The following is a 17,434-nucleotide window of genomic DNA, read 5'->3' on the forward strand; positions in this document are numbered from 1 at the left end:
ACTTTCCTTCGCGCTCCGAGGCGCAGCCCCGCGGGAGCACCTGCCGCCCGCCCCCGTGGGGCCGCCGAGCCGCACCTGCCGGCGCTGCCGGGCCGGGCCGGGCGCCGTTCGTGGGCGGGCAGGGCGGGCATGGCGGCGCGCTGAGATGAAAGTGACCGTGTGCTTCGGGCGGACCGGCATCGTGGTGCCCTGCAAGGACGGGCAGCTCCGCGTGCGGGACCTGACCCAGCAGGCGCTGCAGCGCTACCGCAAGGCCCAGGAGAAGGTGAGGGGCGGCCGGGCCATGCGCGGAGCCGGCCCGGGGTGAGGGGCGGCGGGGGGAAGGCCCGGGGCCGGCGTGGGGGCGGCCGGGCTGGCCGGGCGCGGAGGGGCTGCCGGCCCTGCGGCCGCGGGGACACGGACACCGTCCCCTGCCTGAGTGCCCCTGCCAGGTACTTTGTGTGAGCAGCTGATGCCGGCGGGCGGGGAGCGTGTCCCGCTCAGCTGCCCGGCCGGCATGGCTGTTAGTGCTGTGCGTGTTGACTAACAAACTTGAAACAGACAGGAGCATAACAATAAGTCAGTTTCATTCAAGCTTGTGTTTTCTGGTATCAGCTGCTCAGTGAGGTGCTATCTGCATGGGAAGGTGATTTCCTTTACATGAAAGGAGCTCTAAGTTTTTCTTTGGCTGTACCTAATTGAGCATAAAAATATTTTTTCTTTTTTTCTCCAAGAGGCAGGTGCTGAAGGCTAATGGGGTGCTGTTCAGTGTTGATTAAAGGCCTAGTGTTGCAAATACTGCTTTGTGAAAGAGATTCCAGTTACAAGCCCTGCATTAAGGGCTTGACGTATTGTGTTCATCTTCCTAAAACATCTGAGTAAAAAGTGCAGCCTACATCTGAAGGACTCTGTTTTGTGACATGTGCTAGTTTCTTATGGGCCAGTCAACTGTTTGATATCCTGAATGCAAAACTGGAAGTAAATTCTTGTTCTTGCAGATTTAGTTTGAGAAAAACTTGCTACTGATATGTTAAATACATCATGAACAGCTGAGACTGATTTAGTAGAGATTGCTATGGTCTCCATGTTGGTCCTTCTGAGCAAGTGTCATGCTTTAACCTGCCTTAAGACACATACAGCTTGACAAATATTTTGTGTTAAAAGTAGCTTTTCTAATGAAACTGTCTGTGTGTAATAACTACAAAATGTTTGTGGAATTCTTGGTGCTGTTACAATCAACAGTCAGTGAGATCTTTTGCACTGAACTATGGTGGAGAGTACTAAAATATGCCCTCAAGAGATGGGCTTTATCAGAAACAGAATTACTTTCAGCTGTGTTGAATTTAGAAATTTACAAATTGATTTCAGCTTTTGATTTGTGTTTGTGATGACATTGAAATTAGTCTCATGATGATGGCTTAAAGGTGGCCTACAAAGCTTTGTATAAGTTTTTCAAATCCCTTTCTTCGTCTACTCTTTATTTACTTTTTTTTATTCCTTTAGAAAGAAGTAGAAGGGTGCCTGCCTTTCTAGGTGAAGCCCTGACTGTTCTAGAAGGCTCAATAAGCAATTATAGGATAGAAATTCCAACCGTGTGAGAAAGCTTCAGATAAATGCCAGGCACTTAAGGCATACTACAGTTCTCATGAATTTGTAACCAATTTGCTATTAAAGTAGTATCTAAACAACTTTTTTAATGCCTACTAATAATCTCCTGTGTTCTCCTATGCCCTTCAGGTGTGAGGTGAAAATCATCAACCTTCTTTATAGGACAGCCAGAGGCCAGAGTCCGTATTTCTGACCTTGTAGTCAGTGCTTCTGACCTTGTATTTCTTCCTTTGCAAATAAGCTTGGTGTTATTTTTTTTGGGCTTATTTCCTTATAGAAATGTGGAATTCCTTATTCTGCATCATAGGTGGACAAAGTGACTATGGGCCAGTTTGTTGAAAAATTGCTGATCACTTTGAGCAATGGAGCTTCAGAGCTAGAGTTTTTACAAGGATGTGTAAAGAGGCAGAGTGGGGGAGCAGCCTAAGGACTTGAAAAGCAGAATAGGTTTTCATTCAAGTCACTAAAAAAAGTTTTATACCTTGTTCATCCTCTGTCCCTCCCCCCTGCTCAATGGAAATGTAAACAGTTCTGTTGTAGTGCTTTGATTAGCTGGCTTCCCATCTACAAGGTTTGCAGTAAACTGGCCAAAAAGATAAATTTCTTCTTATCTTGACAAGCATCATTCACCATTAGATTGCTTTCCTGGGGGAAGATTTGGGGTTGGTAAAACATATCATACAGATGTCTCAAACAATTAATTTTATTACCTTTTGGAGTATCTTTTTTCTGATGTAACAAGATGGATTAGGTGTTTTGCCACTTTCCTTCTCTTTGCTCTTTCTAAAACTAACTTTCTTAAAAAATTTAAAATCTTACTGGGAATGGGATTATCTCAAGATAATCAGCTAAAATGTGCTGTGAGGTGTGCACATAAACAGGTTTGTGCTAAAGATAACTGAATATTTGTTTTTCTTTTCAAAATATTTAGAATGCTTGGAATACTTTGTGACAGAATGCTGCTGTTTTTGTAGGCATGTTGAGTGTTCTTTTTGTAACTTTTTTTAAGTGTTAAAATGTTTTAAAAGAGATAAGTGGAAAATTTTATTGTTCAAATGCCTGAAGTATTTGGATAGGGAGGAAGAATTGATAGAAGGAATATCTTTCATAGCTGTAGAAGGAAAAATGAAAAAGGTAGCTAGGATACAAATGTTAGGAACTTTTTATTAGTTATGGTACTGTCAAATACCACAAAAATGTTTGAGAGGCTCTGCATTTTGGGACTTGCTCTTAGTTTTGCTCTTACACTACAGTCACTTGTCTGGCAAAGGGGAAGGTACAAGAATAGAGTATTAATTAATGTATATTGTAAAATATTTGAATATATATACACAAATAAAAAATAGTTTAAACTACTTTTTATTCTTTATACTTGCGATGAGAGGAAAGTAGCAGTAAATGATTAAGTCTCTGGTTTCTGTGAGACTTTTGGTATGTAGCTGAGAACTTGGTGGCCAGTTGCTTATTGTAGCCTCATGTGTTTCCTTAGCAAATTTGATTTGGTTTCTTGACGGGACTGGGTTGACAAGGTTTGGTCATGAAGGCTCAGTTAATGAAGTTGCTTTGTTAACTGAACCAAAACACTGGACCAATTTCAGTTGAGAAATCAGACAGTAATTATTTCTTGATGCTACTGAATTTAGTGTGTTTTAAAGGTACTCTAGTAGATCCTGAATGGGCAGATCCTGTCTGATTCACTGGAGGATACAATAACTGCCTGGAATTAAGAACTTTGTATTACAGTATCAACTAAGAGATTTCTGTAGTCTAGGATTTTGTGATGTGAATAGACATAGATGTTTAAGCAATTGTTTCTTGATCAGCTGCTTTGTGAGAATTGTAAATAATTTTTCAGGGAAGTCACTGTCTTCTCAGAAAAGTGGCTTGAGCAGAATGAAGTTTGTTGGAACTCTTGTGACCCAGGATCTGCTCTTGTTGCTGTTTAGTAATGTACATTAAGGCTTCCTGCTGACAGGTAGGTACAGTAGGATTAATGATTCCTTATCATCAGCCCAGCCCCTAACTTGATATTTTGGTGCCTTGGGGAGCCGTTGTGTGTCTGCTGCATTTAGGATTCTTTGCTTGAGTGAGAACAGATGTACTGCAAAAGAGTTGAGTTGATGTGCCTGATCCTGTGTTTGCTTCTCTGTAGCTGTAAGACATAGCCTTGGGTGCAGGTCCTTGTTGATTGTTTTCCAGTCAATTGTCAGAGACTTTTTTTTTTTCCCCTCCCCCAAGTATATCAATGAGAGGAAAAAGAGGAGTTCTGGGTCAGCATGGGAGGGTTTCGTGGGCTCTTGTGATGTTGTCTAGATTTGCGTGGTCCTGTTGAAAGCAATTCCTTAAAATGTGCGTGGGGCTAAATGCACTCAAGGTAGATGCTCTGTTGTGCTGACTTCTCTCCCCTTGGAAATGCTGTTCTCCCACATTTGAGGCAACAGTTGAATTACCAGCTTTGCAGTGGAGCCCTTGGCTCAGCTGGAGATCCTTGCTTGCTGTCTCTGAGGCCTTGAATGTTGTTGGTACAGAAAGTGATGTCTGCCCAGGGAAATGAGGCTAGCAAAGTGAAATCCACTCTGGCTTTTCTTTAAGCTGCAGTGAAACTTTTCTGAGGAAAACGTGTAAAACATCTTGCTGCTCCAGATGTCCGATATCTCTCTGGAGGAGCCAGAGATAGGGAAGTGGTGGTTATCATCTGTGTATTCATTTACTAGTGTTTGCATATATGGCACTTATCTGCATGGCTTGATTGAAGTGACTACTTTGGCTGTCTGCAGTCTTGTTCTTGGAAGCCAGCTGAATGAGTGGGACATGGAAGTCATGTAGCAAAATTAATAACCACTGCAATTTGTGGTTTAAAATTTGTCACTTCAGGCACAGTTAAATTCTTGAGTGGCTCACTCTCAACAGCCTTTGTGAGCCTCCTTTGGGAATGGGGATAGAGACAGACAAATGTTAGTTGCCTTGTCTTCTTGGAACTTGATCTCCACTTGTAACAGGAGTTAGTGTGTTCTTCCATTCATGAGAACATACAGGGGGCATCCAGTTAATCCTGGAACTGTGATGAGAATTTTTTTTTCTGATTTGCAGTCAGAGTGAGCAGGAAGCAGTAAGATAGTAGGTTAATTCAAGAATGGTGTGGTTTTGATTAGAATGAGAAAGAATAGGTGATTTGGGTTGTATTGATGATCTTTACCCAAATTAGATAGATTTAGAGAGCTAATGCTGCAGGTTGATTGTTTATATAATTTTGTGAGTTCTACTAATAAAATACTTTCTCAGTGTCTTTCTGTTCCTGCCTGCTGACCACATGACAATTAGTGTTCTGGAATTAGGTATTACTGTTGTAAATCAGCCAGCAAACAGAAGGAGAACTAAATGTTCTTGTAGTTTCTCTAAATATATTTGGGATATGGAGAATGACAATTTTTTTTTTTACTCTAATGCTTACAAAAGATGTTTGCAAAACCAGAGGACTTTTTCAGAAAATATGTGTGAAAAGTTTTGAAAGAAGTCCTTTTTTATGACTTTTTTTTTTCTGTTTTGGGCAAATTTTAAGCATTTAGTCCTTTATAAAGGCAGAGTAGGAGATTTGTGTGGCTCTTGTGTACTTTTGTCTTGGACCTGGTTTGGTATTTTTCCCTATCCCAGTTTGTCTTAGTTTATTTTTTTTCTCTAATAGGGATGGGGTGAATCCATAATTTTTGTTTCACTAAAACAATTCTAAGCTCCATCTTCAAGTACTTTTTTTTTTGCTAGGAATTATTTTAACTCTTAATTCCCATATTTTTCTTAGTATGCTTAATCAGCTATGGTATATTAATGAGCTTATGCATTGCTTTGGCAGCTGATACATTTCAATGAACAGCTTGATTATCATTTCTGCATTCAGCTTTTGGAGTTGTCACTATGATACTCTACTAAAAAATGAGAATATAACTTGATATGCTGCTTTCTCATTACTATTGTATGAGTTTGAGTAACTGACTGATATATAGGAATACAAGCTATATGAGTAGGGGAAGTAAAGAAAATTGAAGGAGACAAATGAATTCAGAAACTCCTTATTGACTTAAAAACTCAAGACTTAAACTCTAGTGATGATATTTCACTGAGCTTGGGAACATCTTTCAAGTGGCAGAACTTTGGGTCCCTTAAAAATTTTCTGGATCACTTTTACAGGGACCCAGAAAAATTAAGCGTTAAAAAGTGCCTGCCTTTTAATCGCTTTTGTGTAAAATGTCTGCTGCTGTGTTGTATCGTAGCCACTAGTGTTGAGGTAATGAGATTTTTGGTAGGTCTTTCAGGCTCCTTTTCTCTTTTCTCACAGGTGTTTATAATCTCTACAGAAAAACTGCCATTGAATTTAGATTTGTCATAGAAAAAGTCTTCCAGGACATTATGTACTTATGTAACATGAAAAAAAAAGTTTGATCCCTTTTTTCCTTATGGGAAGTTGACTCTTGCCAGTAATGGGCTTTTGGCTGATTACTGAGTTAGCTGATGTTAATTTGTTTTAGGGGAGCTCAGTTGAAGGGTAAAGCTGGATAAAACTGGTGGAAATTCAATAGGCAAAATGAGAGTAACCTGTCCTGGAAATACTGCAGGTCAGACTTCAGTGTATGTGATAATACTGAGCATCCATTTTTTTTCCTCCCAGATCATATTTATCAAGCTCTGAACACTGTTCAGCTGTTATTAATTGAGATACAGCAAAGATCTGTGTAGTAACTGAATGTTAAATCAGTCATAGGAGGAAACCACTAAAGAGCAGTACAGAGTTCTAAGCAGTGACTGCTTGCTGTTGCTCTTTGCCAAGTTGAAGATGAACTCTGAGTAGACTTGTAGGAATTTGTGAAGAAGGAATTCAAACCTCAAGTGGTATTTCTGGCATGGGATGGAACCGGGAGATGCTTTTGCTTGCTGCATAAAATGCAGTTGCTTAAGTATCTGAACATGAAGGGTTGTGATCTATTGATATTTTCTGAAAAACAGAATGTTTTTAGTTTAACAGATACAGTCATTTGGGCATAATGTTTTGTGTGACTTTGCTTTCCTCCTTACTCATTCAGTATGATAGGTCAGTTGAATTGCAACATACTGTGCAGTCTGGCATCCTGCTACTTAAGCAGCAGATTTCCTCCCCCGTTGAGCAAAACATTCTTTAGCCTTTCCTAATGATTCAAGTGTCAGAACTGCAGCTTTCCTAGGCATGAAGACCTATTGCTTCATTATTATAAACTCCCTCTAACCCCCTATAAACATGCCTGTGTTTCATCCTTAATGAATATGATAACACTGAAGGTCTTGAGCAATTAGTATCATTGAAAACAGATTCTGCTTTGTATTTTTATATTCCATTATTGAATCTTATACATAAGGATATACCCATTTTATGTCAGGGAAGCGACTGAACAGAAATGGCAGGCTCACGTGAATGGCTTATGGATAGAAATTGTATTGTAAATTCCACTGAAGTAGACAGTGCCCTGAATACATTGTTAAACTGAGAAAGCTGCTTCATATGAGGAATTTAGAAAATCACCATGTTACAAGAACTTTTGGGAAAAAAGCCTCTGCAGTATTTGTGTAATATTGTCATTAATAAAAGCATTTTTTGTTACCCTCAGGTTATATGTTGCTGTGGTAGTTCTGTAAGCCTTCTCATCAGTACTTTATTGCTTCCATAGGATTACTTCAATAACTCATTTGTAAAGGAAACTTAGTGTTATAACAAATTACTGTTTGCACTGGATAGGACTTTTTGGAACTATTTTCCTCACTTTAAAGAGAAAGTATGTAAGACGTGATTTTGTGTTTGGGTTTTTTCCTCTTTATGCCTAATCATTGTGCTAGAGACATCTCCATTAAGGGAACTCTTGTAATGTTTTAATGTAATCAGAATGTCTCTTCTTTCCAGTGTAAACCTGTAATTGTTATGTCACCACTAAACACATCCATTCGAAACTGATGGCTTGGCTTTCTTGTGGCAGGTACCACAGCACTGCTCAGGTGCTTGACTCGCTCTTGGGAGTGCTCCCAAGGTGGGAGGTTCAGACAAGTTGCTCATTGGTTGCACGAGAATGCAACATTTATTGCCACAGAGAGACTTCTTACCTCAGTGTTTTTCTTTCTTAGCTGTTGTGTGTATGAAAAAGCAAACTACAGAATGCTTGAATGAACATGCTTCTTATGGCCTATAATAAGGATAGTGTTGGAATGAAGGGTAGATAGGCAGGAAGATGTATGATTGTACTCTACAGAGACTGATAGCTGGAATCACAGAATGCAGTCTGATGGGTAGAAGCTAACAGCTGGCACTGGACTCACTCTTTTTCCTGGCTAGGGATTTGACCTCAAAGATGGGGGTCCACTGAGACAAATGATTTTGCAGTACAGGTTGTCTGGTAGAATAAAATGTTTTTCAGATTACCAATAAAATTCTGTGTATTGGTAAATCATAATACACATCCCCCCTATCATTTTCCTTTACAAAAATGCAGTCATTCCTCAATCAGTAGAAGAAAATGGAATGCTTAAAGGAGAACTACATGCAATCCCAAGAACAGAGACCTGCATTCCTTGAAAATTGTGTGGCTTTATTTTTTTACTTTGACTAATCTGTTTCTCTACTTGTGTTTCTTTCCTAAAACCTTGAAAGACCTTCACATTTTTGTAGAAGATACTATCTCATTCTCATCAATCCATGAACAGCTGAGTTGGTCTTTATTGGCAAACCTAAACATCTAAATAATAGATTCTCTGAGAGGAGACAAAAAAATCTTTAATATAATAATCTCCTGTTTCTTTTAACAGTTCAAGTAAGAGTAGTTCCAGCTCAAAAGAAGTTATAATTCAGCAGGTCACTATTTGGACCTTTGAAGGAGAGATGAGCCATAAATCCTGGTGGGTTAGTCCTGTGTATATGATGTATTTGTTATATGCATTTCTGGTGTGTATGGTGTATTTATTCAGTATCCAAACCTGGAGCACCCATTTGTAAACCATTTTACAATTACAAGAGTTATTTTTATAATTTGGGCATGGCTTTATGCCTTCTCAGTACCTGTGAGAGGTACTGGTAAAATAGTTAGCGTTTTTGCGTTTCCCTGAAAGGTTCTGTCCGTCCAGTAAGTATGTGGGTGATCTATCTGATCTTCAGGTGATGACCTGCTGCAGAAGGGGCTAGTTGAAAAGATGCTTATATCTGCTGTGTAGCTTGTCCTCTGGCAGATGTGCCAGGGGGACAGGCAGACTTCAGGGTGTCTTTACAAATTTTGATGATGTCCATAGTAAAGTAGCTCCCTTTTTATGTTTCTCCTCCAACTATGAATTTTGAGGCTGTGTAGTTTTTCCTAGCCTTTGTTTATATTTTTTTGTTAGTCTTGCAATGCTGGATGTCATTAATGGTGGTAAGACCAGAATTTCATGGTGAAAATTTGGGGATAATTCCATTATTTTTCCATGTTTTAAAGAGTTTTACTGCTGCTGACTGTAGACACCATTCACTTCGGTTCCTGTAGGTCAGGCATTTTTTTGTTGAACACAGTTCATTGTGGTGCAGTTTGCCTGCTGTGACCTTTGCCCAAAATGATGATAATTTTTTTTGAAACTCCTTTGTGATACTCATTTGGTGGGCAGTATTTTGAGTGTTAGAAAGATTTCCACTAACATTCTCTGCTTGGCAGTTCTTATTTCTGAGCACAAGGCAGAAGAGTAACCAGACTACAAATTTAAAGCTCTAAAGACTTTGCTCTTATTGGTAGTGTTGGCTGCAGGCTGCTTGGGATACAGACTCTTTGTAAGTGATGAGTTTCATGAACAAAGCAGAGTTCTAGGTCACATTCTGTCTTCCTCCAGAGCTTGTCAGAATTCCATGTGCCATCTCACCCTGCTACTCCTGCCTACTGGTCAGTTGAGAACATCCTTCCTATGGATTCCTGGTTGAGCAGTTATTAAAATTCTCTCTTCCAGCTGCAACTTTTTTTATAAGGCTTTCTTAACTATTTCAGTAAGCATTTTGATGGAGAAGTTTCATCTTAGAATTTTTTTGATCAGTCCTAGATATTAAACACCACAAGGGCAGGACAGAAATACGATGGTGTAGGATAAGCAGGGTATGCAATAAAGAAAGCTACTTGTGACAGTGTATCTGTTGCTCTTCTGGAAATAGAAGTAATTCAGGGCTTCTGCAAGGCTGACTGAGGCAATGTTGCTGTTTTGCAGCAGTTTAAGTCTAGAATGGCTCATTGTAGCCTTTCTCTTTCACAGGTAATAGGGGCCTTGCAGCTATGCAAGGAAAACTGTGCCTCTATCCCAGGCGAAACCAAGTGATTTCCTCTAGGTTGTGTCATACTTCATCAGCAGTAAATTGGATGATGGTGCTGCATCTCACCTATACAATTTTTTTAACTGAAGCAAGCTTCTGCTTTTGAAATAAATAGTCCCAAAGTCTTCCATTCCCTGCTTAAGATTTTTCTCTAAGAATGTTTTTTTTAATCTTGGTTTTTATTTGAACTGTGGGTTAGTCTACATGAAAGCCTGTATAGAAGCCAGAAAGAATTTTTTTTTTTTTTTTGCTGAGTAAAGACTCCAGAGGGCTTGCTTTTAGGAAAAAAAGTGCAGTATTTGTTAAGCTTGCAGAAAAAAAAGAGGCAAATATTATAAACATTCGATTGATGTATACATATTGTGAGCTCTGTGAAATGCTGTTTGCCTCCAAATCACATTCTTTCTACTCAGACTGAGTTAAAAAGTTATTTGCTGTAACAATGATTTTTGTTAAGGTCTAATGATTTTTTTGAAAAAAAAAAATAATTGGCTGCAGTAGGGGGTTGTCAGCAATTTATTAGTTTATTTTTACAAGGTAGTTTATTTACTGCTGAGTAGGACTTGATTTGTGGAAATATCTAGTCTCTTCTAGTGTGTAAAAAATGTATCATCCTTTGCCTTGACTCTGGTTTTAATTGTGTTTTCTTTAGGTTGCTCACTACTGAGATTTCTACAGAAATTCAGTATTTTTCTCCAGGTTGCCCCCTGGCCCTCCCCATTCTATAGAATGGGTTACAAAAGTGTACTAATATACAAAATTGGCTTAATTTGCATATTTTTCAAAAGTCTGTTTCTCACAGTTGCCTTATTTAGCAGATAACTATTTTTTTAGTAATGTTGGAAATTTGACTGTCATAATCTATGACTGGTGCCTCTCAACCTGTTCTTTGACTGCTCAAAGAAATGAACGTTGGAGAGGCAATTGCTCTCTTCAACTGAATTTTCCCATGTTTTTTGTAGGGTAGAAGGACTTGCTGAAATTTTTCAAGGACTGATGAGAGTTAACATGCTCAGCTCCTACAGAATTAGGCTCATTTGAAAAACCAAGCTGCTGCCAATTCACAGTTAATTTTCCCCTGCTGGCTGTAATAAATGTATCCTGAACAAATGTTTCAGGAGTTCCTGGCATTATGAGATACAAAAAGGAAACTCCCTGAAGAGATGGAAACCTGAAATAGTTGTTTTGGGTGACAGAAAGGAGAAGGTTCATTGACATTTCAATATTGTGCATAAAGACCAGCATTTGCATAGTAGTAGTCATGATGCAGGTGTTGTTTAGATTGCAATAAAAAAGGAAGATGCATTTTTTTGTGGAAAAAAAAAAAGTACGTGTGTGTGAAAAAAAAAATTAACATTAGGGTTTGCCAGTGATAAATTATGACTCTTCTGTGTGAGGTGAGAAAATTTGCACATAAAAATCCAGGGAAGACTTCTGCATTAATGTTATAGGAGCAGTTATTTGGATAGCTCTCATTCAGCTGCTGACTGATGGGAGGTACTAACTTTACCTGAGAAACCCTCATGGAAACCAGTTCACTGACTTTGTGAAGAGCAAATTTAAGAATTAATGTTTGCTCGAAAAACTCATCATATCTCATAAATGCTTAGAAGAACACTCAGGACCTGTGCATTTTAAATATATTACTTCTAAGGGTGTTTTCTTCCTTGTGGTTGCTATTGTGTTGAGTCCACTTAGTTTTTAAAACTGTCAACAGAACAGAACAGAAATGCTTTAAATGCTTCTCCTTTTCACATACTTCCACTTGGAGTAAGATGGACCAGAGTATGCCAGTGTTGGCCCCTTAATCCCTGAGTCTAGAGAATGTTGGTTTAGGTAGTTTTCCATTTAAATTGAATTTTGTGTGTTGTGGGGGAGTAATTGCTGCAAGTGAGAATGTGAAAGGAGTAGATGGTTTGTGTCTGTACAATCATGGTGCTTTTTTCTTAGGCCCTGCATGTATTATTAAAAATGTTATTCTAAGGCTGGTCTGCATCTTCCTTTGGTCACCCCGGGTCTCTGGTAGCTGTGCTTGCAGTGTGATTTTTTTTGTTTATTTTGCTGCAGCAATATTCACTACCATTTAACTCTCAATGCTGTCTGAATACATACTTTGGTTGTTATTTATGTATCTGGAATTTTGCAGTTATATATGTCATATTCTTTCTTATCTGGTGTAACAAAATATATTAATTGATGTAGTAATTTTATTCAATAAGCCGTATTCAAAGATACTAGGAAAACACTAGGTAGATTTTTTGATAACTCCCTATGTTCCAAATATAAAGTACATCTGGCAGTATGCACACATTGTTTGTCCTGGTGTGACACAACTGTCTTTGAATGCAGTGAAAGTGGAGGGGTCTGCCTTATTGTTCATAGTGCAGTTGGTTAATGGCTGGAGATAGGAAATGAGCATCTCACTAAATGGAAGTCTTGGTCAACCTCTGACTCTTGCCTTAAGGCTTTGAGAATAGACAATATGAAAAAAACCTCATCTTCTTTCCAGATGGCTGAATGCTTGATGTGTCTTTATGTTTAGCTGTCATTCAAATGTGAATGCTGTGGTGATTATAAGTGTCTTCCATTTTTCTGGTTTGAAATGATCCCTTTTATGCATTGTGTGTTTAGAGATTAACTATTTGGCTTATCAATATGGATTTTAGAGTTAAAAAAAAAACAAAAAAACCCCATCTTGATCGTGTAGCAAAATCCAGGATGTTGGTGTTCATAAGCAGACTTGATAGTGAGGGTCTTAGTTCCACATGCCGTGGTGCAGATCAAAGTCGTTTTGAAAGAGATTGTAGTGGACTGTTAACATTCTGCAAAATGTTGCTTGAGTTTTGAAACATCTTGTGTGTGATAAGTTTCATGGTAGTGGTTTCTTTTACTGAAAAAATACTATTCTGCAATCTGGCAAGAAAAAGTTTGATGAAGGAGGCTTTGTGGAATGGTGTTTCTTTTAACTGGGTGGAAAAAAGCTAGATTTAACTTTTGAGTAGTGAGTTTTAGCCATGTATTTTCATGATGCTTGGTTCATATTGAAAGATACAAGCTACAGTTTAATGATCAAACTGTTAAATAGTGTTGTAAGCTGAAGTACACTTAATGGATTTTCAGGCTCTTTTTCTTGGAGTTTTCTGTGTGTTTTTGTTTCTGAGCCTGAAGCAATAGTTAGTGTAAAAGATACCTTTTTAATAATGCAGCCAAAACTGTTGCAGGTTCTGTAGGAGTCTACATCGCTTACTTGGTGAGCATTAGACCAGTAAATTCTTATGTTATGTTTGTTTTTTTTTCTTAATTAACTGACATTGGCAATGTCCTTAGTAACCATTTAAAGAAGTGAATGAACTGCTTCATTGTGTGTGCTGGTTTCCTTTTCAGGCACTGCATATGGTGACAAAATTTAGTGGAAGTAGATCCAATTACTTTGCTGAAAAGCTTTCAGCATCTTGTGGCTGATCTTGTCAGCGAGCGGCTCTACCTGTGTTTGTGTGTGGGAGTTGGATGATCCAGATCCGATCATCCCTCTACTGAGAAGGGAGCTGTTACTCTGCAAGTCCTATTGACAGTGCATTGTGCTAAAACGTTCCTATCACATGCTTAGGGTTGAGCATTCTGGTGAGTAATGGCTATGTTATGTCCACTTAGCTGTAGGCGTTTTCAGTAGATCTTTGTTTAATTTTGCTTCTTATTTCTGTTGGTGCTTGAGCATGGCATAATATGTGGAGCTAATATATGGGGGTACAGTTCTGGAACCCAAAGAGAATGAATGAGGTAGCTGACTGAAAAGTAAATTGGCCTCGTTTGTATCAGTGATGGATGGCATCAAGCTGCAAATGAAAATGAATGTTGTAATGGCACCTCAGGACTGATGCAAAATATATGCAAATATAGTATTTAAACAAGTTTGCTTACTGGCTGTTTTCATTTTTACTTTATTGTGGGGTTGTACTGGCTGGATTAAAGTTGTGTAAGGAGGTTTTTTTTTCCATGTGGTCCCTTTGCAGCCTGTGGGTTGGAGAAAGTTGCTACCAAAGAGTAACTGGAACATGTGCCTCAGGTGTCGTTTTTCACATTTGGGCTAAATGTTCTACTCGACCTACTTAGACCTACCTGTCTGTTAGTTGTTTTGCAGTGACTTTCGTGCTGCCTTCTTTCTTCCTCTGAAACCTGTGAAGATGTTTCTTCCCAGCTCTTTTGTGATTCTGTTTTCCTGAAGACACTTGGAATAGCAGAAGAAAGCAGCCGTTTGGGACAAAGGCAGGGCAAACTCTGATGCACATTAGTAGTATTAAATTTCAGTTGAAAAGTGGATAATCTCACTCTCTTCACTGCTTTTTATCTGGCCAAAATCCCCTTCATAAATTGAGGTTAGGCATATGGCATTAAGTTTTGATGATGTAATTATTCTGGCATGTTCTGTATTTCAGTCAGGTGAAGGTGGAAGTTGTTCTCAGGAGCCTTGTTTGGATTTCATCCAGTTCCATCACTTGGCTTTGGCAATATGTTTAAAGGTAGAGGTTTTTTCTGCTTCTCACCAGGTATATTTGCTGTGTCTTGGAAGTCAAATACTGAAACTTACCAATGTTGTACTGTGATGATATAAATTTTATTAATATAGCACAAAATATGGTGTATTATATAAATAATCCCCACAGTGGATTAAAATATGGTGGATTATATAAATAATATTAAGCTGCTAAATATTCATATTACTTCTAAAACTTCCAGATTATTTTCTTTCAAACAATAGTCAGAATCACTGAAGCTGGCTAGGCTTTTTGGAATTAGGCAGTGCTTGACTGTTACTTGTGCCTTCAGAATATTATTGACCCAATTATGTTTTCTCCTGAGAAGTCAAGGGAAGAGAGAATCTGGTTCATTTAGTGTTTCACATGAGAACAAAATAGGTTACAGCATCATCTAGTACAGACCTGCAAGCCTTGCTCCAATACCTATATGGTTAAACCCCTTGGTTTCTCTCCCTGCACAGCCAGTTTTGAGTCTGTTACTTTCCACCATCACACTTTCTATTTTTTTTCTTTTTCTTTTGTTTTTTCCTTTTTGTTTTCATTTATAATGAACTTACTTCTGCCTTACAGGGAGTTTTCTTACATCTTCTAATGCTTTGATAATTTAAAACTACCTTGGCTGTCTCAGCATCTTTGTAGCACTGGGCCTGCAATTGTCCCTTATGGCTTGATTTTGGAAGACAGTCACTGAATGTACTGTGAAAGGTCATGTACTTCCTCTGAGTGAGGAAAGAGACTCCAGGTCCACACTTAACTCCTCTCTAAGGAGAGCCATAACCTGTGCCTGCTAGGAGGTGTTCAGAGACCATGGGGAGAGTAGGTTAAGGTTGATGTGGGAATTAGTGGCATTTCTGAAATGCACCAGCTTTGGACACATGAGAAGGGAGTGGTAGTCTGACTGGTCCTACTGACACTACAAATCTGGCAGTCTTGGGCAAAATTCCTCCCCAGTCTCTGGTTGGTGATTGACTCATGCAGGAAATAGGGTGGTACTGCAGCGGAAAAGTCTTGCTGTTCTCTGTGTAATTCCAAAAAATACCAAGTGGCTTTCTATAAGGAATTAAGGATATGCTTTTATAGTTTACTACAATTCTTTTCTCACTTGAGCTTTGTCTAAAGCTCAGTTTGTTAAAGTTTGACAGGATTCCAGCATGCTTGGTCTGCATTGTCTTACAGGTATTTGTATTCAGTTTTGTTTAGAGTCTGGTGTTACTCAATCACATCCTTGAAGCTTTCAGCTGCTTCTGATAAGCAGTCCTGTGTCAGCTGCAAATGCATTAATCACTTTATCAAAGAAAGGCCCAACAGTTGTAAATAAAACAATCTTAGATGGTTTCTAGATGCAGGGCTGAAGTGCTGGCTGCCCTTGGAGATGTGAATCATTTATCATTTTTTGTTGAAGATCTGGTATCCTTCAGTGCTGAATTTGTTACAAACTTGAATTGTATTAATTTGCAGCCAGCCTCGTTTTTATCTGTAGCTATACTGAATGATTTGAATTTAAGGGATTATCGGTTTTTGTTGACAAAATAACAATTGTTCACTCACTTAACCTGGACTTTACATTTGAAATACGCTACTCTTATACACATGCCTTTCTTACTTTAAGTTTTATCCCCTCTCATTTCCATGTGAAAAAATGACAGTTTGAAGGAGTAGCTTTATAGTTCTGTCTGCCCAGTTAATGTTGAATTTTAAGAAATCATGGCTGTGGTCTTTAGCCCCCCCAGTGTTACCTTTAGGTAATCAAACAAAAAGCCAGACTCAGTGCTAATTAATTACTCGCCAGGTGCCTGGAGCTGAGAAGCATTTTGCTTATTAGCATAACAATACTACTCTGAATATTGTAGATAATATTTGACATAGAGGACTTGGGATATGAAAGGTAAGCCTTAAAATCTTGTAGGTTTATTTAGAGATGTTTTGTTCTGGAACTTTTGTGTTAATTTGCAGAAGGTTGAGTCTTTTGTGTTTCTGTATTGTTGAAGCTGTCTAATCTAATGGACTTGAAAAGGTAAAGGGTATTCATAGTTTATAACTGAAGAACAGTTTGCACTTATATTCTTACATTTGTATAGTTATCTTGGATTCAGTGCCTGGCATACAGTGTGCTCCACTTTTAACTGAGGCTTTGAAGAGGAGGTTTTGGCTGGTTGTTACAAGTGCAGTGTGCAGACCTCTGTCTCAATGTGTAAAACTAAAACAGGCATACATACATCTTAAATGTTGGAGTGTAATGTAAAGGTGGGCTATGTGATCCTCTGCTGATGTATTCTCTGCATCATGCTTTATTCAGGTAAGTTATATTCAGAGAGTGGTTTTTCATTCACATTCAGATTCAGTATAAAATCAGATTGCTCTTGTTTTTGAAGGGTTCTAGTGCTGCAAGTCAAGTACAAGTTGGAGTGTTAGTTGAAATAATTTTGGTCATTTTGGATTTATGTGTATGTGCTCTGACAAACAGAGAATTCCGTGATAGGGAGATTAGCAGCAGCTTTTTCTGTTTTCCTCCTCAGACTGAATATGGGAGATAGGTATTTTTCCTCCTGCATATTCAGCTGTCAGGATAAACCAACTCTCTCTTTCTCCTTTCTGATTGCAGTGAAGTACCTTCCCTGCCTTGTGGAAAATGAAGACTTTATTTTTAGTACATAGTCCTAGTAATTTCTCAAAACGTAATAATTTAAAGATGGCTAAAGGACAAGAAATCTTCTAGTCCCTCTTTGCCAAAGCTATCTCTGAGAGCCAGAAGAGACTCACTGTCTTTCCTTCTGCTGTGACCTACTGCATGCAAGTGTCAAGTGAATCAAGTGGGAGAGTACTTTTCACTGTGCTCCCCTTGTTTTATAGCCTATGTGAAGAACTTCCACCATGTTCGTGTTTTAGGGTCTCAGGCCAGGATCTTTGTCTTCAAATGTGATCTGGGACATTTTTGACAGATGCAACTGTGTGTATAACCTGTGTGTTGGGTTTCTTGTAGCTC

The 17,434-nt window shown here is 38.7% G+C and overlaps 1 protein-coding gene across 4 annotated transcripts in view; it reads left to right on the forward strand.

Annotated features, from left to right (window-relative positions):
• Window positions 1–15: 15 nt before the first annotated feature.
• PARD3B (par-3 family cell polarity regulator beta) overlaps window positions 16–17,434 on the forward strand; it is a 394,458-nt gene continuing 377,039 nt past the window's right edge. For all 4 annotated transcript variants that reach the window (XM_041472994.1, XM_041472995.1, XM_041472996.1 and 1 more), the window contains exon 1: window positions 16–265. In XM_041472994.1, coding sequence (XP_041328928.1) covers window positions 146–265 — 120 coding nt within the window. In that variant the 5' untranslated portion in view covers window positions 16–145. The remainder of the gene's footprint in view (window positions 266–17,434) is intronic.

This window comes from Pyrgilauda ruficollis, unplaced genomic scaffold, assembly GCF_017590135.1.
Source record: "Pyrgilauda ruficollis isolate IOZ18807 unplaced genomic scaffold, ASM1759013v1 scaffold3, whole genome shotgun sequence".
Lineage (NCBI taxonomy): Eukaryota > Metazoa > Chordata > Aves > Passeriformes > Passeridae > Pyrgilauda > Pyrgilauda ruficollis.